General features: G+C 46.8%; 1 protein-coding gene across 4 annotated transcripts in view; it reads right to left on the bottom strand.

The window, feature by feature from the left end:
* Positions 1-26,221, bottom strand: part of GNB5 (G protein subunit beta 5) — a 66,376-nt gene that overhangs the window by 34,222 nt on the left and 5,933 nt on the right. Inside the window, exons 2-3 of one of the 4 annotated variants that reach the window (XM_037729958.1) lie at positions 25,004-25,147; positions 19,217-19,328 (exon numbers count right to left, since the gene is read on the bottom strand). In XM_037729958.1, the coding sequence (XP_037585886.1) occupies positions 19,217-19,328; positions 25,004-25,129 (238 nt within the window). In that variant the 5' untranslated portion in view covers positions 25,130-25,147. Of the gene's footprint in view, positions 1-19,216; positions 19,446-25,003; positions 25,148-26,221 lie in introns of those variants that run through there. The other 3 variants (XM_017504617.2, XM_037729959.1, XM_017504618.1) reach the window with 3 other exon arrangements.

Below are 26,221 nucleotides of genomic sequence, written 5' to 3'. Positions count from 1 at the left end.
AAAAAAAAAAAAAAAAATTCAGGCCCTGGCCTAGGAGCCTTGGGTCAAAGCCTGGCTCCGCCACACACCAGCTACACAACCTTGGCCACATCATGTACTTTCTCATCACCTCTCTTCCCTTGTGGGGTTGTGAGGACAACTATTCAAGCCTGGCACGAAGAGAACTCTTGATAAGGATTGGCTATGACATTCTCCAGCCTGGCATACAGTGAGCACCCAGTAATATTTACTGAAGGAATAAATGGAATGCTTAAATTTCGATCAACTGTAGCAATCCTAAGCAGCAGTTTTTGGTGGGTCAACGAAATGATTAAGCCTCTTTCCCTTCTTTTTCTGTACCTCTCCCTATCTCTAATCCATCATTCCTACTTCAGCAGTCAAGCAGCTCACCAATTTCACAGGGCACACTCATTAGCACTGGGAGTGGGAGACACACAAATGGTCTCAGACCTATTTTCTGACCCAAGGAGCTCACCAGCCTTTTTATTAAAAAGTTCCTTTTTTGCCCCCCTCCTGGCCTTATGCTGTCCCCTGAGCAATTTGGATTTGGTCTTTAGCATGCACAAACCTTACACCATTTAGATACAGCTCAAACCCTTTCCTAATTCATTCCAGTTCAGTCTGTGCCAGCCTCTGGGACCACCCAGGTATCTGAGTCAGTCCCTGCCCTCACTACAGTTCAGAGTCAGGGGAAGAGATGGAGCTGTAAGGATGATTTCAATACAACATGGGACTTACTAAGCTAGATGCGTGGACATAGGAAGCTTCGGTCCCAGAGGATGGGGCACTGCACTGGGCTTGTTGGGGTGGGATCTGAGCTCAGTCTAAAGGATAAGATGAGTTAGATGAGAGGGGGTCCTAGGTGGGTACTCTAAGCTGAGGAAATGGAAAAAGCAAAGGCCCAACCATAATACTGATGTAAAATTTTTTACATCAATATTTTTTAGTGGTGGAATAAACAACTTGATTGCAGAGTGAGGGGTTGGTGCAGGCAAGTAATGACACCGTACACCTGCAACAGAACTCATTTATTCCACTGTGACAGCAGCCTGCTAATCAGAGGCGTGGCATGGTCGAATCTGCCTTCTCATGACTATCTGTGGCTACAGCATTGGAGAACAGTGTTGACAGAGACAACACCAGAAGAGGGAAACCAGGGAAGAGACTCCTCTTCTTTGGCAGGCCCCTCTCCAGCAGACACACCATCTGCTGTACTACCCGTCTCTGTGGTCCCTCCAAGGTCAGACTGGAACAGCCTAGAAACTGCTCCCTGTCCCTGGATGCTCTGCTTCCTGTGTCCAGGCAGAGGGTACCTGCCTCTGTGGCCTCCCTGCTTGGCTGGGTTCCTTGGAGCTTGAGATGCTGAATATTCTGGACGCCAGTCCAGACCAAGGAATCAGAACAAAAGTCATGGCTGGAACTCAAGAGGCAGTGTAGGCCAGTGAATGTTTGCAGCTTGAATGATGGTTCCAGTGTGCCAAGAACTGTGCCAGGTACTTGGGTACAGAAAAGAGTAAGACAGTTTCTGCTCTTACTGAGCTCACAGTTTGGAGGGGGCAGACAGGTCAAGACCCAGGTAACAACTACAGTGCAGTGCGATGGTGGCTGACAGGCTGTCACCCATGGTCAGAGAGCCAGAGAGGAACAGGGCTGACTCTGCTGGCAGGCATGAGGTGATGTCACAGAAGCCTGGTTTTGAAGGATGAATAGGAGTTGGGGTGGAAAAGGGTAGGTGGGAAATTAACTTCTTCTTCTTTTTTTTTTTTTTTTTTTTTTTTTTTTTTTTTTAAAAATAGAGTCTAGCTCTGTTGCCCAGGCTAGAGTGCAGTGGCACAATCTTGGCTTACTGCAACCTCTGCCACCTGGATTCGAGAAATTCTCCTATCTCAGCCTCCTGAGTAGCTGGGATTCCAGGCCCATGCTACCACACCTGGATAATTTTTGTATTGTTAGTAGAGGTGGGGTTACACCATGTTGCCCAGGCTCGTCTTGAGCTCCTGACCACCGGAGATTCACCCACCTCGGCTTCCCAAAGTGTTGGGATTACAGGCGTGAGCCGCCGCCCCCTGCTGGGAAATTAGCTTCTTAATGTCTACTTTTGTTGCCGTCTTTTAGGAAAATGGAAGACAATGACCCAATCCACGGAAGCGTTCTGAGGTTCAACTGGGAAGGCAAATTAAAGCGCCTAACAAGCAAGCTGGCAGGCCAGGAGTGGCAAATCTAGAGTTGGTGTACCAGGATCTGAGAACTAGAAGACTGGACATGACATGATCTGGAGAGAAAGGGGGCTTTCGAAATGGAGGAGCCGTTAAACTAGAGATCATGTTTAGGATAGCAGAGAATGGGAGAGTGAAAAGAGGGGCTGTGAACAGGGAGAGGGTTTTGTCTTGATTGCCTTTTATATAACTGTAGAAGTAAATGTATATTCCAGGCTGCGGTGCACTCAGGCTGCTATGGCGACTGGGGGCTGAAGTAAATGTATATTTATTGAAAGCAATCAGAAAATAAAAATATGTGGTCACTTATAATTCTTCTTAGCCCGACCATTCTTATTATTTGGTGTGTGCCCTTCCAGCCTTTCCTTCGCATATGTGCAGAGCTGTATACGTGTGTAAGCAGACAACATGCCACATAAAATCTTGGGGATTACAGACATGGGATTATAGGCATGAGCTGCCACACCTAGCCTATCAATCATTTTTAATGACTGCATAACATTCCACTGTATACACATGCTATAATGTCTCAATCCCCTACTGGTGGACATTTACTTTGTCCAAGGGCTGCCATGATACCCTTGTACTGTATTATCTCCTTAGATAAATTCTAATTCACCGAATTGCGGAGTCAAAGGGAAGGCATATTTTTTAAGGCTTTTGATATATGTTACCAGTATCCACCATTGATTGTTTGTCTCCTGGGTGCCGGGCGCTGGGCTGAGCACTTTACACAACCACATGAGGACACAGGGTTTATCTCCATTTCTACAGATGAGAAGCCTGGAGCTTAGAGAGGCTAAGGACCTCATGCACACATACTTGGATCCCTAAGAACATTTATATACCTTCAATAATGGGAGAACCTGTGGGCAGATGGCTGTCATTATTTAGAAAATCGAGGAGTAGGTGAGGCATTGACAATGGCTTCTTAGTCTAGGAGACATCCTAACCCTGGATTCCCCATACTTTTTTTTTTGGAGACGGGGGCTTGCTCTGTTGCCCAGGCTGGAGCGCAGTGGCATGATCTCAGGTTCAAGCAGTTCTCATGCCTCAGCCTCTCAAGCAGCTGGGATTATAGGCATGCGCCACAACGCCTGGCTAATTTTTGTATTTTCAGTAGAGATGGGGTTTCACCATGTTGCCCAGGTTGGTCTCAAACTCCTGGCCTCAAGTGATCCACCTGCTTCAGTCTCCCCAAAGTGCTGGGATTACAGGCATGAGTCACTGCACCCAGCCTCTCCATACCTCTTTGATGTAGCCAGATCAATGGGTTACAGAGTTAGAGAGCCTAGGTCAGGAGTGAAGAAACCTGCCTGGATCTTGGCTTGGCTGCCACTTGGCTGGAATCATCATGGAAAGTTAGAGCCAGAAGACTCAATGAATGAAGACTGAATGACTCAACAAGCAAGAACTGAACACCTTCCACAGGCTGGTCCTGTGCTGGACACCAGGCTGAACATGATGGACAGGTCCCAACTGGATGGAACTTGGAGTTGGGTAACTATGTGTAGCAGTAGTCTTCAAGCTTCCATTTTACTTGTAGAAGGCTTCCCCAACTGTCTCTGCTTTGGCTCATGGACGAAATCTTACTAGAAGCCCAATACAGAAAACAGATGAAGGCAGAGCTGAGCAGGTGAACAGTGGAGGAAGGAATCCCTAAGTTCCAAATATCCCCTCTATCTCCGGAGTCCAAATAGCAAGTGTGAAGGCCAGTGAGGTACACCAGCCCCCCTGCTTCTCAGAAAAGGAAAATGGGGCTTAAGGGAACAGCACAGTTAACAAATTAAAGACGAAAACATGTCTCCTCTGAACGTGCACCCTGCTCTGTAAAATGAGGGTATTAGAGTGTTTCTCAACAGGGCCTTGGAAATACGACATAATTCTGGCAAAAACTTAACTTTTCATCAAGATGTGGCTTACTCTCAACTTTCAGGGAATAGTTTTGTTATTTACTTTATAATCTGTGCAGACGTGAACCAAAAGCAAAAGACATGGTGTGCAGCTCAATACACAAGATTTCAAACCATGTAAATTTATAAAGTGAAAATTCATAGCAGGGTCCTTCTCATTATATCATAAGGCAATGGAAAAAAAAAAAAAAAAAAAAAAAAAAAAGAACCAAAGCATGAACAAGCTCTAAAATGTTCCAGAAAATGAATACTCTGAAACTGATGGTAAAGAAGACAAGTGAGATGTCTTAAGTAGGAAAACAAAACAATTTAAAATATAATCCGGAATCACTTTCAAATTTGTGCTAATATATACAGTGTTTTCATGGCCACCTTTTGGTAGATTAAAGGAATCAAGGAGAAAAAAAAATCTAACGCTAACTTTAAAAAACTGATGAAGTCTGATTTTGTGTCAAAGTAGAATGGGATAGGATAGATAAAAACTCCTCAAACAGGCTGATCCGAGTGCAGTGGTGTTTATGACTAATTGATCACAACCGGTTACAGATTTCTTTGTTCTTCTCCACTCCCACTGCTTCACTTGACTAGCCTTAAAAAACAAACAAACAAATAAACCCACAAGGCAGGCCAAGATGGCTGATTAGAAGCAGCTATGGATCGCAGCGCTCATGGAGAACGAAAATGGCAAGTGAACTCTACACCTTCAACTGAGATACCCAGATTCTCGCACTGCGGCTGACTAGCTAGTTGCAGTGACTCACAGAGAGTGAGCAGAAGCAGAGTGGGGCGATGGCCCACCCGAGAACAGCACTGAGCCAGGGGAGCCCCAACCATCAGCCAAAGAAGGTGCTGAGTGATTGTGCGACCACGCTTCTCCCACAGATCTTTGCAACCAGTGGATCAAGAGATCACCTCGTGAGCCCAAGCCACCAGGACCTTGAGTCCAAAGCACAATGCTGTGCGGACTCTCAGTGGCTGCTTGGGCACTGAGAGTGCCCAACACAGAGACCTAGGAGTTTGTGCAGACTCCAGCCCCAGGAATTCCTGGGAGGAAGGAGATCCATCTATTCCCCAAAGAAGGGGGCTGATGCCAGGGAGCCAAGCAGCGTCATTCAGTGAGCCCACCCCCACAGCACCTCACAAATTATGACCCGCTGTCTTGAAATTCCAGACAGTGAGTGGCAGCAGGCTGGAGACTGCCTGAGATGACCAAGTTGGGGGAACAGGAAAGAGGGACAGATGACATCTGTGCAGCTCAAGTCAGCCATTTTGGCCTGCCACCTCCTGGGAGTCAGGGTGGCCCAAACTGGGAGGAATTCCCCATAGCGCAACACAGCTGTTACGGTAGATTATGGCCAGACTGTTACTTTAAGTGGGACCCAGATGCTCCGGAGAGTTTGGGCAGTCTGGATGAGGGAGGTTTCCCCCAGCACAGTGCACCTGCCCCACCAAGAGGCAGCCAGACTGCTTCTTTAAGTGGGTCCCTGATCCCATTCCTCCTGACTAGGTGCAACCCCCCAACAGCGTTCTCCAGATGCCTACTCCAGGAGTGTTTCAGCTGGCATCAGATTGGTGACCCTCTGGGATGGAGTCCCCAGAAGAAGGAGCTATCTGCCATCTTTGCTGCTTTGTATCCTTCACTGGTGATACCTCCAGGTGCAGGAGGGACCCAGGCAATTAGGGTCTGGAGTGGACCTCCAGCAAACCACAGCAGCCCTATGGAGGAGAGGCCTGACTGTTAAAAGAAAAACAAACGGAAACCAACATCAACAAAAAGACTCCACAAAAACCCCAATCAAAGGTCAGCAAAGACTGAAGGTAGATAAGCCTACAAAGATGAGAAAGAATCAATGCAAAAACACTGAGAATTCGAAAAGGCAGAGTGCCTCTTGTCCAAATGATCACCAGCATCTCTACAGCAAAGGCACAGAACTGGGTTGAGGCTCAGAGAGATGAATTGACATGATTAGGCTTCAGAAGGAGGGCAAAATGAACTTCACTGAGCTAAATGAGCATGTTCTAAGCCAATGCAAAGAAGCTAAGAATCATGATAAAACATTACAGGAGCTGATAACCAAAACAGCCAGCTTAGAGAGTAACATAAATGACCTGATGAAGCTGAAAGATACAACACAAGGACGTCACGATGCAATCACAAGTATCAACAGCTGAACAGACCAAGCAGAGGAAACAATCTCAGAGCTTGAAGACTATCTTTCTGAAATAAGACAAGGATACAAGAATAGAAAAAAAAAGAATGAAAAGGAATGAACAAAACCTCTAATAAATACGGGATTATGTAAAAAGACTGAACCTAAAAGTGATTGGGGTACCTGAAAGAGATGGGGAGAATGGAACCAAGTTGAAAAATACACTTTACGGTACCATCCAGGAGAACGTTCCCAACCTAGGAAGACAGGCCAACGTTCAAATTCAGGAAATCCAGAGAGCCTAAGATACTCCATGAAAATATCAACCCCAAGACACACAATTATCAGATTTTTCAAGATTGAAATGGAAGAAAAAATGTTAAGGGCAGCCAGAGAGAAAGGCAAGGTCACCTACAAAGGGAAGCCCATCAGACTAACAGCAGACCTCTCAGTGGAAACCCTACAAGCCAGAAGAGAGTGGGGCCAATATTCAACATTCTTAAAGAAAAGAATTTCCAACCCAGAATTTTATATTTGGCCAACTAAGCTTCACAAGCAAAGGGGAAATAAGATCTTTTTCAAACATGCAAATGCTGAGGGAATTTGTCACCACCAGGCCTGCCTTGCAAGAGCTCCTGAAGGAAGTACTAAATATGGAAAAGAAAAACTGTTACCAGCTACTACAAAAAAACACTGAAGTACAAAGACAAGTGACACTGTAAAGCACCTACATAAACAAGTCTACAACGTGACTAGCTGGCATCATGATGACAGGATCAAATTCACACATAACAATATTAACCTTAAATATAAATGGGCTAGATGTCCCAATTAAAAGACACAGAATGGCAAGCCAGATCAAGAGTTAAGACCCATTGGTATGCTATATTTAAGAGGCCCATCTCACATGCAAAGACACACACAGGCTAAAAATAAAGGAATGGAGGAAAATTTACCAAGCAAATGGAAAACAGAAAAAAGCAGGCATTGCAATTCCAGTATCTGACAAAACAGACTTTAAACCAACAAAGATAAAAAAAGACAAAGAAGGGCACTGCATAATGGTAAAGCGTTCAATTCAACAAGAATAGCTAACTATTCTAAATATACATGCACACAATAAAGGAGCACCTGGATTCATAAAGCAAGTTCTTAGAGACCTACAAAGAGACGTATACTCCCACACAATAACAGTGGGAGACTTTAACATCCCACTGGCAATATTAGATAGATCATTGAGACAGAAAATTAATAAAGATATTCTGAACCTGAACTCAGCTCTGGATAAAGTGGACCTGACAGCTATCTACAGAATTCTCCACCCAGAACAACAGAACATACATTCTTCTCAACACCACATAGCTCGTACTCTAAAATTAATCACATAATTGTAAGTAAAACTCTCCTCAGCGAATGCAAAAGAACGGAAATCACAACAGTCTCTCAGACTACAGTGCCATAAAACTAGAACTCAGGATTAAGAAACAAACTCAAAACCATACAACTACATGGAAATTGAACACCCTGTTCCTAAAACTCCTGGGAAAATAATGAAATTATGGCAGATATCAAGAAGTTCTTTGAAACTAATGAGAACCAAGAGATAGTGTACCAGAATCTCTAGAACACAGACAAAAGCAGTGTTAAGAGGGAAATTTATAGCACAAAATGTCCATATCAGAAAGCAAGAAAGATGTCAAATCAACAACCTAACATCACAGCTAACAAAAAGAACCAAGAGCAAACAAACCCCAAAGCTAGCAAAAGAAAAGAAATAACCAAGATGAGAGTGTAACGAAAGGAGACAGAGACATGGAACACCCTTTGAAAAAAATCAATCCAGGAGCTGGTGTTTTGAAAAAATTAATAAAATAGAATATTAGACAGACTAATAAAGAAAAAATCAGATAGACACAATCAGAAATGATAAAGGGGGTATCACCACTGACCCCACAGAAATACAACAAACCATTAGAGAATACTATAAATACCTCTATGCATATAAGCTAGAAAATCTAGAAGAAATGTATAAATTCCTGGATACATACACCCTCCCAAGACTGAACTAGGAAGAAATGGAATCCCTGAATAGACCAATAATGAGGTCTGAAATTGAGGCAGTAATAAATAGCCTACCAACCAAAAACAGCCCAGGACCAGACAGATTCACAGCTGAATTTTACCAGAGGTACGAAGAGGGGCTGGTACCATTCCTTCGGAAACTATTCCAAACACTGAAAAGAAGGGACTCCTCCCTAACTCATTTTATGAGATCAGCATCACCCTGATACCAAAACCTGGCAGAGATACAACAACAACAAAAAAAACTGGCCGAGTGCGGTGGCTCACGCCTGTAATCCCAGCACTTTGGGAGGCTCAGGTGGGTGGATCACCTGAGGTCAGGACTTTTGAGTCCAGTCTGGCCAACTTGGTGAAACCCTCTCTCTGCTTAAAATACAAAAAATTAGCTGGGCGTGGTGGTGGGCACCTGTAATCCCAGCTACTCAGAAGGCTGAGGCAGGAGAATTGCCTAAACCCCGGTGGTGGAGGTTGCAGTGAGCCGACATCATGCCATTGCACTCCAGCCTGGGCAACAAGAACAAGACTCTGTCCCCTGGTGCCCCCGGCCCCCCACAAAAAAAAGAAAAAAAAACTTCAGGCCAATATCCCTGATGAACATAGGTGCAAAAATCCTCAATAAAATACTGGGAAACCAAATCCAGCAGCACATTAAAAAACTTATCCACCACTATCAAGTTGGATTCATCCTGAGGATGCAAGGTTGGTTCAACATACGCAAATCAGTAAATATAATTCATCGTATAAATAAAACTAAAGAAAAAATCCATACGATTACCTCAATAGATGCAGAAAAGGTCTTCGACAAAATTCAACATCGCTTCATGTTAAAAAACTCTCAATAAACAAGCTATTGAAAGAACATACCTCAAAATAGTAAGAACCACATAGAAGAAACATACAACAAGTATCATACTGAATGGGCAAAAGCTGGAAGCATTCCCCTTGAAAACTGGCACAAGACAAAGATGCCCTCTCTCTCCACTCCTATTCAACATAGTATTGAAAGCACTGGCCAGGGCAACCAGTCAAGAAAAAGAAACAAACTGTATTCAAACAGAAAGAGAGGAAGTCAAATTATCTTTGTTTGCAGATGACAAGATCCTATATCTAGAAAACCCAAAAGCTTCTTAAGCCAATAAGCAACTTCAGCAACGTCTCAGGACACAAATCAACATGCAAAAGTCACTAGAGAGCCAAATCATGAATGAACTCCCATTCGCAATTGCTATGAAGAGAATAAAATACTTAGGAAAACAGCTAACAAGCAGAAGTGAAGGACCTCTTCAAGAAGAACTACAAACTACTGCTCAAGGAAACCAGAGAGGGCACAAACAAATGGGAAAACATTCCATGCTTATGGATAGGAAGAATCAATATAGTGAAAATTGCCATACTGCCCAAAGTAATTTATAGATTCAATGCAATTCACATTAAACTGCCACTGACATTCTTCACAGAATTAAAAAAAAAAATTTAATACATACGGGAGCAAAAAAGAGCCCATATAGTCAAGACAATCCTCAGCAAAAAGAACAAAGCTGGAGGCATTCATGCTACCCAACTTCAAACTATTCTACAAGGCTGCAGTAACTAAAACAACATGGTACTGATACAAAAACAGACACATAGACAAATGCAACTGAATGGAGAGCTGGGAATCGGAGTGAAGCTCACACAGCCCTTGAGGCTGCTGGGTGTGTTGGCTGAAATGAACACCATGTCCTTCCTGCTCTGCTTTCAGCGTGTCTTTCAGATTACTCCTCAGTTTACTTTGAAGTTAAAGATTCTTCAGAGTTGAATTGTTTTTCCTTTTCTCTTTATTATTTTTTAAGATAGGATCGTGCTCTGTCGCCTAGGTTTGAGTGCAGTGGTGCAGTCATAGCTCATTGCAGTCCCAATCTCCTGGGCTCAAGTGATCCTCCCACCTCAGCCTCCCGAGTAGCTGGGACCACAGGTGCACACCATCATGCCTGGATAATCTTTAAAATTTTTTTTTTTTTTGAGAGTTGAGGTCTTGCTATGTTGCCCAGGCTGGTCTTGAACTCCTGGGCTCAAGTGATTCTTCCGTCTCAGCCTTCCAAAGTGAGCCCACCATGCCTGGCCTCCTTTTATTCTTGATCTTGACTCCCATTCTAGTACTCATTTTTCCCTTATTATAAAAAGCAGTCAATGTGCTGGGTGCGGTGGCTCACGCCTGTACTCCCAGAACTTTGGGAGGCAGAGGCAGGTGGATCACTTAAGCCCAGGAGATCATGACCAGCCTGGGAAACATGGAGAAACCCCATATCTATTTAAAAATGTAAAAATTAGCCAGACACCTATAGTTCCAGTTATTTAAAAGGCTGAGGTGACCAGGAGTTTGAGGCAGCAATGAGCCACGATTGGGCCACTGTACTCCAGCCTAGGTGACAGAGTGAGAACCTAGCCAAAAAAAAAAAAAAAAACAAAAAAAACCCAGTAAATGTATAGATGTATGACGGTATAAAATGAAAAGCACTTCCTTTTCCATACCCTTCTCTAGAGGTAACAAGCTCCTTGTGTATCCTTCCAGACACTTACTGCATATACAAGCATCTCTTGTTTATTGAGATCATGTTATATACACTGTTCGGCACTTTGCTTTTTATTTTCTTTTACTTAATAAAGAAAATTGACACCTTGTCATACATGGATTTACTTTTTTTTCTTTTCAATGCTAATATCAACTTTCTTTTTTTTTCATTTGATAATTACTTAGCCTAGTAAATTTGATATTTACTCAGCCTAGCTCACTGTTGTAGGAGAGTGATCCACAGTAAATAATACAAATAAAGTACCTGCTGCCAAGGGGCTTACATTCTAGTAAGGGGGACATAAAATCGACCAATCATCAATCAATCAACAAAGAATAAATGAATGAAAGTAATCTCAGAGAGTGACCAAGTGAACAATGAAAGCGAGTTGGGACAGGCATGGCCATTTTAGATTCAGGAGTCAGGAAAGGTGCCTCTGAGGAGGTGGAATATGAACCAAGATAGAATATATGAAGAAAGTTATGCAAACAAGTGGGAGACATTCCAAAAGAGAATACACAACCTGTCTGAAGGCTGAAGGCAAGAACAAGCTTGATGGTCTGAAGCTCACCACGATGGCCAGTTTGACTGGCAATAGTGAGCAAAGCATAGACTGATCCAAGGTGAAGTAGAAGAGGTAGATGGAGCCAGGTCATTTGGGGAAACTACTGGTAAATCTCAACTTTCGAAGAGAAGGTCTAGCATGGTGAGGAGGACAGTTGTCCTGGGAGTCTGAACCTCCTCTACTCCCTATTCAACATTAGAGTAGCTGCAAAATCTTAGGGAAATCCCTTCACCCCTCCCTGGATCTCAGCTGTTTGCTCATCTTTAAGGGACAGGGCTGTTGGGAAGAGAAGGAAATGTTTTGTGCTGGAGACTGAAGCTGAAGCAAGAGACCCCTCCTGATCTAAGAGCTGTGTGATGGGCTAAATAATGGCCCCAAAGGTGTCCACATTCTAATCCCCAGAACCAGTGGAGATGCAATCTTATGGCAAAAGGGACTTACAGATGTGATTAAGTGAAGCCTGTGGAGATGGGGAGATTATCCTGGATTATCCAGATGGACCCAACATAATGACACGGATCCTCATAAGAGGGAGTAGATGGGTCAGAGTCAGAGAGAAAGGTGACCACAGAAGCAGTGCTCAGAACAACGGGAGCCTTGGGCCACGAACATGGGCAGCCCCTAGAAGCTAGAAAAAGCAAGAAATGGATTCTCCCCTAAAGCCTCCAGAAGGACCAGCCTACCCATTTTAGCCACCGATGACAGACCTCCAGCACTAAGAAAACAAATGTACATTACCGTAAGCCACTAAGTTTGTGGACATTTGTACAGCAGTAATCAAAAACAAATGCACACAGCAACCACATGATTCTAAAATGCCTCGGAATCAAGCTGGTGAGTACTCGCCTGTGGTAGAAGTTAAGCAGAAAATGACAAGGAGAAAGCTCTGGGGAGAAGCAGGAAGATCTGCGGAAGGAACGGGAAAATGGGACCTGGGTCTGCGGAGTTTGATGTGAGCTGGCTTCTCATCAGAGGGCCCATATAAACTATTAACATCTTCTATATTTAATGTTGGCCAAGCATCTGGCTTGGGGATGAGGGTCAAAGGGATGGAGGTGAAAAGCTCAGGGTCTGAAGACAGGAAACCTTCATTTTTCTCTCAGAATTTATGCTCTATAATTTTATTGTGTTCACCTTAAGGCAAGAATTTAGGCAAGTCCAAGCTAATAGGAGGCAACGGCTATCCTGGTTTGCCTAAGACTGGAGGGTCTCCTGGGATGCAGGACTTTCCATTTTAAAACCTAGGGTCTGGCGGGGTACCATGGCTCATGCCTGTAATCCCAGCCCTTTGGGAGGCTGAGGCTGGTGGATCACTCGACGTCAGGAGTTTGAGACCAGCCTGGCCAACATGGCAAAACCCCATCTCTCCTAAAAATATACAACTTAGCCAAGGATATATAATACTGGTGCATGCCTATAATCCCAGCTACTAGGGGCTGAGGCAGGAGAACTGCTTGAACCTGGGAGGCAGAGGTTGCAATGAGGCAAGATTGTGCCACTGCATTCTAGCCTGGGCAAGAGAGCAAGACTCCATCTCAAACAAACTAACCGAGGGTCCCAGTTAAACTGGGATGAGTTGGTTACCTTAGCTGATAGCCTAAAGGGGTCTCCCTGACTAAGGCAGAGGCTTCTAGGCCACGTATATAACAACACTAAAATGTAAAAATGTGCAGGCATCTAACATATGTTGCTCTGGGGAATACACCATGCCCCTCTGGTGTCAGCCATGTACCCTAATTTGGTATTATAAAACTCACGTGTCTGGTCACACATTCCCAATTCACAGAAAACCATCCTTGGAATTCAAAATGGGAGATATCTGCTGAGGTCATCATGAAGGAGGGGCTGGGAATCTCAGTTGGGCAAGAAACAAGGCCTGTGTGTGTCAGAAACAAAACTGTTGGGCCGGGCACAGTAGCTCACACCTGTAATCCCAGTACTTTGGGAGGCCAAGGTGGACAGATCACCTCAGCTCAGGAGTTCGAAAACAGACTGGCCAACATGGTGAAACCTGGTCTCAACTAAAAATACAAAAATTAGCCAGGCATGGTGGCACACGCCTGTAGCCCCAGTTACTTGGGAGGCTGAAGCAGGAGAATCGCTTGAACCTGGAAGGCAGAAGTGCAGTGAGCTGAGATCATGCCATTGCACTCCAGCCTGGGTGACACAGCGAGACTCCATCAAAAAAAAAAAAAAACCCAAAAACAAAAAAGAAACAGATCTGTCAACTAAGGGGCTGCGAGTCACCATAAGAGATACAGGAAAGTGCATGCTGGCAGCCCTTGCTCTGGGGAGTGAACAGATTCAGTTTATGGTCCTCCCCAGCTTCACCAGACCCTTCCCACCTTCCCCCAGGCTCTCAGCCACTTGCTCAACGGAAGCCCTACAAAGTAAGCCATATCATTCCCAAACTGAATCTCAGCCCAACCACTAACCAGCTGCTTGCCCCTGAACAAATTACTTGGCTTTACTAAGCCTGCTTGTTCATCCCACTGACAGGGATGATACCACCTTCCTTCATACAGGGAAAAATGACACCACAGTTGCTTGACACCTGGCAGGGCGCCAGCTTATACTTCCACAGGTAAAACTCATCAGCATCCTTTCCTCCCTTTCCCACCCGAGTGCCAAGGGATGAACACACTTAGGAAGAAGCTGGGGGCATCTAGGCTAGGGTAAGGTAAGAGCAGCTGCAGGGTCAACTGTGGGACCAAGACAAACTCAGAAATCATCTCTCACTCTTTCACCTGCAGCTGTAACTTACATCAAGAGCTGGCAAGTGGTGCGCAAGGCAGGCTCTCTAATAAGAGGGAGAGAGACATTTGTGAAGAATTCTTACCCCAAGTCACTCACCTCTCACACTTCATTGCCCTCCCTCAGGCTGTCTTGTTCTGCCACAAAACATGGCAGGCAGAGTGAGCCCAGTAAAACAATCAGGTCCGTCCTCTCTTGAAACCCTCCAAGGGCTTCCCGACTCATTGGGGGTAAGAGCCCAAATTGTCCCTGTGCCCATGGGGTCCTGTAGGACCTCCCAGCATAACCTGCAGCTAGACTGTGCCCTGCACACTCCCCTCCAGGCACACCTGCCTCCTCGAGATTCCTCAGATACATCAAATACGCCAAATACACCCCTCCCAGGGCCTCTGCCTAGCGTCTCCTTTTGCTTGAAGTTTGCTCTCCAGATGGGAGTCATGGTGCTGGTTCTTCTCTCCCTTCAGGTCTGGATTCAAAAGTCCTTCTCAATGAGGCCTCCCTGGGTCACCTTCTCTAAAGCTTCTGCTCCCCCACACCTCACTTCCCACTTTCTGCTTTAGTTCTTTCCTCTCTAAGGCATGTCATCTAGCCTGTCAGGCATATTACTCATTTGTCCTCTGACTCTCGCATTAGAATGGAAGCTCTGCCAGGGAGCGATGCTGGTGTGACTTGTTCACTGCAGTGTCCCCCAGGGCTGAGAACAATGCCTGACATACAATGGGCCAGCAGATTGTGCTGAATGAGTGACAGGCTTGGGTGTGTGTACATGTCAACAGAGGGGTGGAGACAGGAATAACTGCTAGGCCAAGGTGACTGAAGGCTAGAGAGGATGTGATCTCATGCCTGGTGGTGGGAGGGAACTGACAAAGCCAGGAAGGGGACAGGTGTGAGGTCAGTGCATGCGGAGGTAGGTTTGGAAGTGTGACACTGAGGGAACAGTTTAGAGCTTCCATTTTCTGTGGAGGAGTCCAAGTGGAAGGGGAGGAGTCAGAGACCCATGCAGCATGGAGAAAGTCTTGAAATTTTCACTGTGAAGAGCTGACCAGAGAACTCCAGCCTGCTCTGAGAGCCTTGGAAAACTTGTGACTGTGGAACTGACAACGGTCTCAGCGAGCCTCCTGTGTGCCACTTCTCCAGCAGCTGCAGGCACAAGAGAGAGAGGAGACATCAGATTCATCCAGGGCTAAGGTCCTACCAGGCAGCTCCCAGGAAGAGGTAGAAGGAGAAGGAAATTTGGATTACTTAGCAAGATTGCTGCTGAAATGGTGGCCCAAGTCTCAATGCTGGATACTGAGGGAAAAGAAAGGAAGGGGCTGAGAAACTGGAAGAGAAGAGAGCTGGGATCCTGGAGGAAAGAGATCTCCCCAGGGAGGGACTATGCTTGGAGCTGGAGGCAGCAATTCGAGGTGAGGGAAGAGGGGCAGTCCTGAGTGCTGACAAGAACCCAGGTGTGTGCAGCAGGGCTGCGATGGTGAGGGGCCAGCATGTCATCTCACAGGACAGGGCAGGGCTTAGGGGCAAGAGGAAGACTCAAGCCACAGTCCTAAGAAATGCCAAAGTCCTTAAGAAGGGAGAGAACCTGGCTGGGCACACAGTGGCTCATGCCTGTAATCCTAGCACTTTAGGAGGCCAAGGCATGAGGATCGCTTGAGGCCAGGAGTTCAAGACCCCCCTGGGCAACATAGTGAGACCCTGTCTCTACAAAGAATTTTGAAACAAAAGTGGCCAGGTGTGGTTGTGCATGCCTGTAGTCCCAGTTACCTGGGAGGCTGGGACAGGAGGACTGCTTGAGCTCAGGAGGTTGACGCTGCAATGAGCTATGATAACGCCACTTCACTCCAGCCTGGATGACAGAGTGAAATCCTATCTCTTAAAAAAAAAAAAGATGGGCTGGGCACTGTGGCTCACGCCTGTAATCCCAGCACTTTGGGAGGCCGAGGCGGGCAGATCACCTGAGGTTGGGAGTTTGAGACTGGCCTGACTAACACGGGGAAACCCCGTCTCCATAAAAAATAAAGAAAAAAGAAAAAAAAAGATGAATAAAGAAGAGAATAGCTGAGCGTGGTGGCTCACGCCTATAATTCCAGTATTTTTGAAGGCTAAGGCGGGCCAATCACTTGAGGTCAGGAGTTCGAGACCAGCCTGGCCAACATGGTAAAGTCCCATGTACTAAAAGTACAAAAATCAGCTGGGCGTGGTGGCACACGCCTATAGTCAGTCCCAGTTACTTGGGAGGCTAAGGCAGGAGAATCGCTTGAACCCGGGAGGTGGAGCCTACAGTGAGCCAAGATTGCACCATTGCACTCCAGCCTAGGCAACAGAGCAAGTCTCTGTCTCAAAAAAAAAAAAAAAAAGGAAAAAAGAAAAGAAATGAGAGAAAATGGCTGGGAAGTCAGGCGACATGTCAACGGGGAAGAGGTCAACAGAGTGATAAGAACCTTCAAGGAGCAAAGGTTTTATGGGGGGTGGAAGAGAAGTGGTCTGGAAGCTGCAGGGGAATCAAGAGAGACACAACCACATGACTTCTAGTCTTTCCAGCTCAAAAATTCTGACATATGCAGGTAGGGACAGACCCTTCCACTGTGGGTCTAAAATCTGGCTCTAGCTTTCGAGGGCACTACTCTTGGCAGGACAAAAAAGCTTCCTCTTTTGGATTGACTAAATCTGCCCCCTGAGCTTCCCTGTAGAAAAGTGTCATCTTTGCTATCTCTTTGTCTTAAGGCAACTTACAAATTCACAGAAAAGCTGAAAATATCCAGGTGTGCAGTCTGCACTGGTGAATAAGTGAGTTTCTGGAGAACACCCTCTGCATGAAGCTCAAAGGGGTTTGGCAAAAAAAATCCAAAGTGAGCCTGAGGTGGCACTCTGACTGCTTTGGGGGAATCCTGGTCCCATCACTTATTAGGAGGGGACCTTCTGTAAGTCCTGTAACTTCTTTGTGCTTCAGTTTCCTCATCTGTCAAAGGGAGAAGTTAGATGACCTATTAATACTTTAGAGGCACTAACGGCATGATCGTTATTATTTGGAGTATGGGAATTTGCAAAGGGAGATTAGGCAGATCCTGTCTCATACCTCCTAACATCCATTCCCCACTTCCTTCCTGATGACAGAAACCAAGCTTTGGCTGGGAATGGCTCAGCTGAGCCTTTCCCAGCCTCCCTTAAAGTAGCCTCATGGCCTAGTTCTGACCAATGAAGTCTCAATGCTGGATACTGAAGAAGAAACAAAGGGGCTGAGAAATTGGAAGAGAGGAGGGCTGGGATCCTGGAAGAAGATCTCCCCAGGGGAGAAATCTTTGGGGGAGGGAGGCGGGTTTCTTTTTTTTTTGAAACACAGTTTCGCTGTTATTGCCCAGGCTGCAGTGCAATGGCACGATCTCAGCTCACTGCAACCTCCGCCTCCTGAGTTGAAGCGATTCTCCTGCCTTAGTCTCCCTAGTAGCTGGCATTATAGGCACCCACCACCACACCCAGCTAATTTTTGTATTTTTAGTAGAAACGGGATTTCACTATGTTGGCCAGGCTGGTCTCGAACTGCAAGGAGGGTTTCTGGGAAAACTTTTGCTTTGCTTTCTTGATAGGGAGCAAAGAGAGATTGGTGTGCTTATTCCCTCTTCTTCCTGCCTTGGATACAGAAGTGATGTTTGGAGCTATGGCAATCATATAATCATGGGGCAAATGCCACTGCTCTAAGGTGTGGGGAAGAAAGGCAGAAGGAGCCTGGGTCCCCGACAGGGTAGACAGCGTAGGCGTGGGTGGCAGGGGATTGAGGGGGTGCGGTGCAGCTGAACAAAAGCAGTGATCATCCACCTTTGCTGTTGTTATGTAAGAAAAGTAACTCTGAATTTGCATAACTACATTATTTGGGGTTTATGGTTAGTGATTGCTGGACACAGTTTCTAAGCTTAGTGTGCCTCCTATTTAAAGGAGACCCCTAGGAAAGCACAGCACATGCTAAATTCAGGTCATCCACTTCTCTTACGTGATCTTCAGATATCAAAGGCTGAAGGCCCTAGCACGAACCCCATGTTTCCATTCCAAATAGAATGTAAAGGGTGGCACCCATTAGGAATGGCAAAACAACGTCAAGGTGTGCGGGAGGGCACCGTGGGAGGCCTTGCCCAGCAAAGAGGAGATGCCACACTCAGGGCTGAAAAGTGAGCAGATACTACCACTTCCCCAAGCCTGGCCCCTAGTCCACGTTCTGCTGAGGAGGAGACTCCGACAAAGTCAAGGAACGCCGTTCTGGCCGACAGCCACGGAACCTGGCTATTTGATCTAATCGCTCACTCATAAAAATCACAGAGCCAGTTCTGAATTACGGTGGTGATGGTGAAGTTTAAGGTTGCTATGGCTCTTTTACGCCGATCACACCGCTTTCATCCAAAAGCTTCTTAAACAGCCTTAAACGAACTGAACCGTTGAATTTGGTGAGCTCCTCCGCTTCCCTTCCCTCCTGTCATCCAGCTCCCAGCCCCCAAGCATAGAGGAGAGGCTGGAAAAATGAACTCTGAAATTGGAGTCTCATAAAAGCAAAACTGAGAACCGACACAACAGTGATGGAGAAAGCCAGAAGATGATGAAAAAACAAAACGGGAGTCTCTCCTAGGCCGCGCCCACACGGGCTGGCCCGCTCGCTCGTCACCACCAACACCCCACCCCCTGCCCTCCGCCTGGGAGGGGCAGGAACGCGATTAGTCCGCTGCTTCCAGGCAGGTGATGAGGACAGCTGGTCCCGCGGCTCTCCGCTAGCGGGCGGCGGGGGTCTGTCAGGCGCCCGGACCCTCCGAGCGTCCCACATCCGCGCGCCCCGGAGCTCCGGGCCGCTACCCGCGCCTCACCTGCGCGCCCGGGCACTGGGCCCTGCTCCCGGGCTGTGGCGCGGGCCTGACTCCCGTCGCAACCCCGGCCGCCCCCGCCGCCCCCGCCGGGGAAGTCGCGAGCGGGTCCGGCCTTCCCCGCCCGCCTCCCGGCCCGCACTCACGCTCCACGTCGTGCAGCTTGGCCCGCTCCTCCTCCAGCTTGCCCTTGAGGCTCTCGGCCTCGCTCTTCAGCGACGCCAGCGTCTCGTTCTCGTGCAGCCCCTCGGTTGCCATCTTCGCGCGGGGACGCGGCGGGGAGGGAAGCGGAGAGCCGGGATGCGCTGAGCCGCGGCGGGCGCCGCTCCAGCCCCCTTTCCCGGCCCAGAGCGCCGCCCCGCGGCCCCGCCCTCCGCGATGACGCCAGCAGCTGCGGGCCCTGCAGCGGCACCTGAGCCCCCAGACCTCGACACCTCGGCGCGCGCTCTGGCGCGGTGCCCGGGGCGATGTCCGCGTCAGCGCTGCCGCGCGGGCTGTCCGGAAGAGGCGGGGAGTGCCACGCCCATTTTACCGGCGGGCAAACTGAGGCTCAGGGATACTGGGTGATTTGCCCGAGGATGCACACAGAGGGAAGGGCCAAGCCGGGATTCTAACTCAGAACTCCCCGCTTCTGGGGAGACCGGTGAGGTCCCCGCGACACGGCCCTCACATCCCCACGCCTCGGGTGCAGATCTCCGCTCTGTGGGACTTGATTGTGGGCCCGTGGCTCCCGCAGGTTCCAGACAGGACGGGAGAGGAGACGGCCACGAGGCTTTGGCCGCAGGTAGCTGTAGTGTCACCACTCAAGGAACCGGAAGCCCTCTCGTTTATCTAAATATGCAAAAATAAAACTAGTTCTGCGTCTGAGAAGGGGTCCCAGCGGCATTAGGAGGCCCACACTTAGTTCTTCTTTTCTTCCCTCAGGAAGAAAGAAAAGAAGAAAGCTTCCTGATTCTTCACTTAGGAATCAGGCCCTGTCCTGCGGGCGGTAACAGAAGGTGGGCGGTGGGTCGGTGGCCGCGCAGGCTCAGACCTGGGGCTTCTGAGCCACGCCCAGGCATCTCCGACCCCTCGTTTCTGAGGCCACCTCCTTCCCTTTAGAATGAAGAGCTGGTACAGCTCTCCCAGCATGCACGTGTACTGACTTCTGTCAGACTGAAGCATCCCCTCGCCCCAAGTGTGAGAGGCACTGTTCTAAGTGCTTTAATTAGCACTTGTTTAATCCTCACAGGAGTCACCTTGAATGGGCACTCTTATCCCCACTTTACAGAAGAGCAAACTGAGGGACAGCAAGGCCGAGTAATTACTCAGGGGGAATTCTCCCAGAAAGAGGGAGAGACAGGATTTGGACCCAGACAGGCTGGCGCCATAGTCCTCTGGACTGATGTGGATGATTCAACCCAAGCCTCCTCTTCTTTCTCTCCTCTGTGATCTTGCATGCGTTTGTGCGGAGAATGGGGAGACAGATCAAAATCACAAATTCTGGAGGGAACATTGCCAAGTAGAATCTTGGGTGTTGTCCCCCCCCTCTCTGTACCTGCTCCCTCCCACAGGAACCGGCCTCCAGTTGCTGTCCCAGGCCCTCTTTGTCTGAGAAAAGTTGAACATACTCGATGTTAATCTGTACATAGTTGTTTTTCAGGTTAGAGTCTGAGATCCTCAGTTTCCCTGTCTGTAAAAACTTCTTCACAGGATCTGCTTCATAGGATTGTTAGGAGAATTAAGTAAGATAGTGTGGGCCGGGCACGGTGGCTCACACCTGTAATCCCAACACTTTGGGAGGCCAAGGCGGGTGCATCATTTGAGATCGAGTTCAGAACCAGCCTGACCAACATGGCGAAACCCTGTCCCTACTAAAAATAGAAAAATTAGCCTGGTGTGGTGGCACGTGCCTGTAATCCCAGCCACTCAGGAGGCTGAGAACCCAGAATTGCTTGAACCCAGGAGTCAGAGACTGCAGTGAGCCCAGATCTCGCCACTGTGCTCCAGCCTGGGTAACAAGAGTGAAACTCCGTCTCAAAAAAAAAAACAAAACAAAAGGTAAGATAGTATGGGTGAAGACTTTAGCAGATTTCTCCATACATAGCAGAGGCTTATTCGCTGCTAGTTCTCTTTTCCGTTACCATCCGTGTGTGTGTGTGTGTGTGTGCGCGTGCGTGTGTGTGTGTGTGTGTGTGTGTGTGTGTATTTATTTATTTATTGCGATGGAGTTTTGCTCTTGTTGCCCAGGCTAGAGTGCAATGGCGCCATCTTGGCTCACTGCAACCTCCACCTCCCGGGTTCAAGCGATTCTCCTACCTCAGCCTCCTGAGTAGCTGGGATTACAGGCATGCGCCACCACGCCCGACTAATTTTGTATTTTTAGTAGAGCCAGGGTTTCTCCATGCTGGTCAGGGTGGTCTCAAACTCCCGACATCAGGTGATCCGCCCACCTCAGCCTCCCAAAGTGCTGGGATTACAGGCCAGAGTGACCGCACCCGGCCCCTATCCATATATTTATTTGTCATTGTTTCTCAGTATTTAGCATAGTACTTGCATATGGTAGGTGCTCAGTTAATGCTAGTTTATTAAATGGATGCATAAAACAATGTATAAAATATATAAATCTTTATAAACTATGTTAAAAAATAAATGTATAACATAAACATGTTTATAAATGAATAAATATATAAATGATTTATATAAATACAATTATTTAAGTATAAGATAAAAATAAAGGCTGGGCATGGTGGCTCACACCTGTAATCCCAGCACTTTGGGAGGCTGAGGCGGGCGGATCGCCTGAGGATGGATGTTCAAGACCACCCTGACCAACATGGAGAAACCCCATCTCTACTAAAAATACAAAAATTAGCTGGGCGTGGTGGTGCATGCCTGTGATCCCAGCTATTCAGGAGGCTGAGGCAGGAGAATCGCTTAAACCCGGGAGGCGGAGGTTGCGGTGAGCCAAGGTCACACCATTGCACTCCAGCCTGGGCAACAAGAGCTGAACTTTCTCAAAAAAAAAAAAAAAAAAAATATATATATATATATATATATATATATATATATATGTGTATATAATATATAAAAGCAAAAATATTACACCTCTCTGAGGGTTTGTAGAGCAAAAGGTTAACAGCACAGGCTCTATCCAGAGCTGACTACCTGGGGGCAAATCCTGGCTCTGCTGTGTGGCCTAAGGTATTTACTTGTCTGGGTCTCAGGCTCCTCATCTGTAAATGGGGATAACACCTTCAGACTCTGTACAGCATTCGGAGACAGCAGTGCATGGCACACGGTACGCATCTGTTACTATTATTGAGCAGTTCACATGAGGTAATTTAAATGAGACACTGAGTCAAGGGGTACACTTCTCACAGGGCTGTCTCAAGGGCCCCACGCAAGGCAGCCTCTTCACATCAGCTCCTTAGGCTGGCTCTGTTTTTTGCACCATTGCAGGATGTGTGTGTATAGTTCAGGGTCCTCCTGTCTGTGAAGACCTGAGGCACATGGTACTTCTCACTGGTGTGTTCCCGGGGTTCTTTGTGTTAAGTAAACCTTGAACAGCTTCCAACCTATCTAAATTATCTAGAGATGAGGCCATGGAACTTTTTTTTTTTTGGAGATGGTGTCTTGTTCTGTCACCCAGGCTGGAGTGCAGTGGCACAATCTCAGCTCACTGCAACCTCTGCTTCTACGTTCATGCGATTCTCCTGCCTCAGACTCCCAAGTAGCTGGGATTAGAGATGTATGCCGCCAAGCCCGGCTAATTTTTTTGTATTTTAGTAGAGACAGGGTTTCACTGTGTTGCCCAGGCTGGTCTCAAACTCCTGAGCTCAGGCAATCCGCAGGCCTCAGCCTCCCAAAGTGCTAGGATTACAGGTGTGAGCCACCACACCCAGCCAAGGCCATGGAACTTTTAATGGTTGGGCAGTCTGCCAAGTGCCTTCTTGTGCTTTGGTGTTAACTCCAGCTAAGGAAGCCAGAGATAGGAAAAGTTGAAGTCAGCTACATTTCCACTCTGATTGAGGTACAGGGTCATTCCTATTCACGAAAAAGGCCCAATGGGGGCTGTGTCTACATAATCCCAAACACTTGGATGAAAGGCCAGCTGTCAGTCATTGGATGTCTGCTCAGCTGAATGATGCTGTCTGAATATTTGGGAACCCCCAAGTAGAGAGTAGAGATTGTATCAAAGTATTTCGATGCCATTGAAAGCAATGGCAAAAATCGCAATTACTGTTGCACCAACCTAATAGTAAAGCTAGCCAGCAACGGTTCCCTGGAAGAGTACCTCCAGGCAGGGCCCCCGTGTGAGGGAGAAACTATGTGCCACACAGGACTCAAAATGTGGGATTTTTGGGGGTTTATTTTGCCTTCAGAGGAAGTTGTTTAAAAAGCAGAAGAGTTAGATTAATAAATAATGTGGGTTGGGGGGGTGGATAAGGCCCCCAGAAAGCAGGACGGTTTTTTTGTTTTTGTTTTTGTTTTTTGAGACGGAGTCTCTGCTCTGCCACCAGGCTGGAGTGCAGTGGCAGCGATCTTGGCTCACTGCAACCTCCGCCTCCTGGGTTCAGTGCGATTCTCCAGCTTCAGAGTAGGTGTGACTACAGGTGCATGCCACCACACCCAGCTAATTTTTGTAGTTTTAGTAGATACGAGGTTTCACCATGTTGGCCAGGATGGTCTCGATCTCTTGACCTCGTGATCCGCCCACCTCAGCCTCCCAAAGTGCTGGGATTACAGGCGTGAGCCACCACGCCCGGACGCAGGTTTGTTTTTAAGAACCAAATGTCCTCAGTTCTACAATTTGCAAAGCCAGGTTAGAACGTAGAATGTAGAAATATACTACAGGTGAAGCCCATTACCCCTAGGCTGAAGACACATCAAAACTGCTATGCTGCATCAATATCTTTTTATGCCGCCCTGGGCTGTTTACTTGTTATCTGCTTTATGGGAATAATTTTTAATGTAATCACTGTCAGGGGTTACAAAGGAATCAGGAGAATAAAACGTGCCTTTTCTTTTTCAGCTGGATAAAATATAAAAGTCATCTTTTCTTTCTTTGATGTATCATGGATTTTGTTGTTATTTAAGAATGTGGGCATTTCCTTCTGGGCTTTTCAGGAGGAGTGCTTTACCACTTTTCACCATGTGGGGGCTCTACCCAGCTGCACTATTGAGCGCAGTTTTGCACATTCTCTGAGATAGGACTAATTCCTAGGGCTTCAGTGATGCTGTGGGCATTTTTGCTGCAAGATCTGAAGCCTGCGGACAGCCATCTCTGGTGAGAACTTAATTTTGGATACTTTGAAAATTCAAGGATTTGTATTTCGTCCCTAGTTTTTGTTGAAGGCTTAGGCCCAAGGAGTATTTTTGAGCTGAATTTTGCTCACTACTGAGGCCCTGTAAGATTCCATCTTCATTAGAGCTGGACCTACACACCACTGGGACCTGTCCTTGGAAAGATGCTCCAATACTGTTTATTTGCCAGATTCTCTTTTAGCTTGATTGCCTGCCAAGCAGACTTGGAGCAGTCAGAAGAAAAAAAGTATTAGCCCTAAGAAATAATAAAAGCCAAAACATTCATTGAGCACTTTCTTTGCTGAGTACTATTTAAAATAAGTTATCAAATGAAATAATTTGATCTTCATAAAACTCCTATGATGTAGGTGCTATTAGTATGCCTATTTGCAGATGGGAAAACAGGCTTCAGGAGAGAGGTGAGAACCTCCTTGCACACCACTGACTAGGAACAGAAATAGGATTTGGACCCAGGCGGTCAGACACCAGAGTCCACACCCCGGACCTCTGTGCTACACTGCCTCACCATGCCCAAGCATACTGAAAAGTGTGTGTCCTATACACTGATTCTATGGTAACTCATCTGTCGTAGGACTCTCGTTTGACTAAGACAGGTAACTAAAATTTTTTTTTTAAGTGGCACTTACAATTTCTGCACATGTTGAACAGTAGCTGAGTTGTTGAGATTTCTTGAAAACTGGTCTCAGAGCTCTTTGTTTGAAACATTTGTCACAGGAGCCAAATACATTAACTAGGAAGGTCTGATCACACATCTTTCACCCAAGATGAAGCTGAAAAAAGGTGAAAAGAAGGGAGGGGGTGTTAGAAAAGCAATGGTTTTAGCTTTCTAAAACCTCTTCTTGCTTGTACCATGGTAGCTATTCAATGTCTACATATGGTATGCAGTTAATTTATCACCTTTCAACTATTACAACATGCTGGGTCAATACAACTCATTTATTTAATCAGTTAGAAAGCATCAGACAATAGGTTTTCTGAACTTAACGTGTCTAACCGGTTTTTTGGCAGCTGGCAGACAGAGTCAGGATTGATCCTTGCAGCGCAATATCAATTCTGTGAGGTTTCACAGTGGAAAACGTTGTTGTAATGGATGCTATAATTTAAAACTTTTAAAAACATTCCTCCTCTCAGGGTGAACTTTTAGAGTAAATATAAGGGTCAGCAAATGGTGGAGCCTGACCCCAACCAAACCCAGGAGGCTAAAGTGTGGTGTGGGTTCCCTGCAAGGCAAGCACCCACTTATTAAACATTTGACAGCCACAGACCCAAGGTCCCTGTCTGTTCACAGGGAAGTCAACAGACGGGCCCAGGCCGCTGCAGGGAGACAGCCTTGAGGCAGCACAAGCATCTAGTGGTTAAAGGGACAGGCTCTGGCTGCCTGGTCCTGGCCTGCCACTGAGTCTACTCACCTGACCTCTCTGAAGTTTGGTTTTGCTAATCTATCAAGTGGAGATCTTAAAACCTACCCTCTGGGGTTGTCAGGAGAGTGAGTCAGTGCATAAAGCTCAAGGCCAGTAATAGAGGGAGTGCACCAACAAGGTTGTGCTGCTCTGAGTGGCAGCAGTGGTAGGAACGATGGCTGCCTTGGGAAAGAGGGACAGGGGCAGGGATAGGGTGGGGGGTGGGATGCCAAGGAAAGAATGAGCGGAGCCTGTGACAGTGGTTCAGGCAAGATGTGAGGCAGTCCTGGACTAAGGGTGAGAAAGTAACTTAATGCAAATCCTTTCAAATTATCAGGCCCAGGGAGACTTGAAAAAGAGATGGTGGCTGGGTACTGTGGCTCACATCTGTAATCCCAGCACTTTGGAAAGTTGACAGCGGAGGATCGCTTAAGTCCAGGAGTT

The sequence above is a fragment of the Cebus imitator genome, unplaced genomic scaffold (assembly GCF_001604975.1).
Source record: "Cebus imitator isolate Cc_AM_T3 unplaced genomic scaffold, Cebus_imitator-1.0 Scaffold325, whole genome shotgun sequence".
Classification (NCBI taxonomy): domain Eukaryota; kingdom Metazoa; phylum Chordata; class Mammalia; order Primates; family Cebidae; genus Cebus; species Cebus imitator.
Note: the sequence above shows the minus strand (reverse complement) of the source record. Positions and strands in the feature narration are given on the sequence as shown.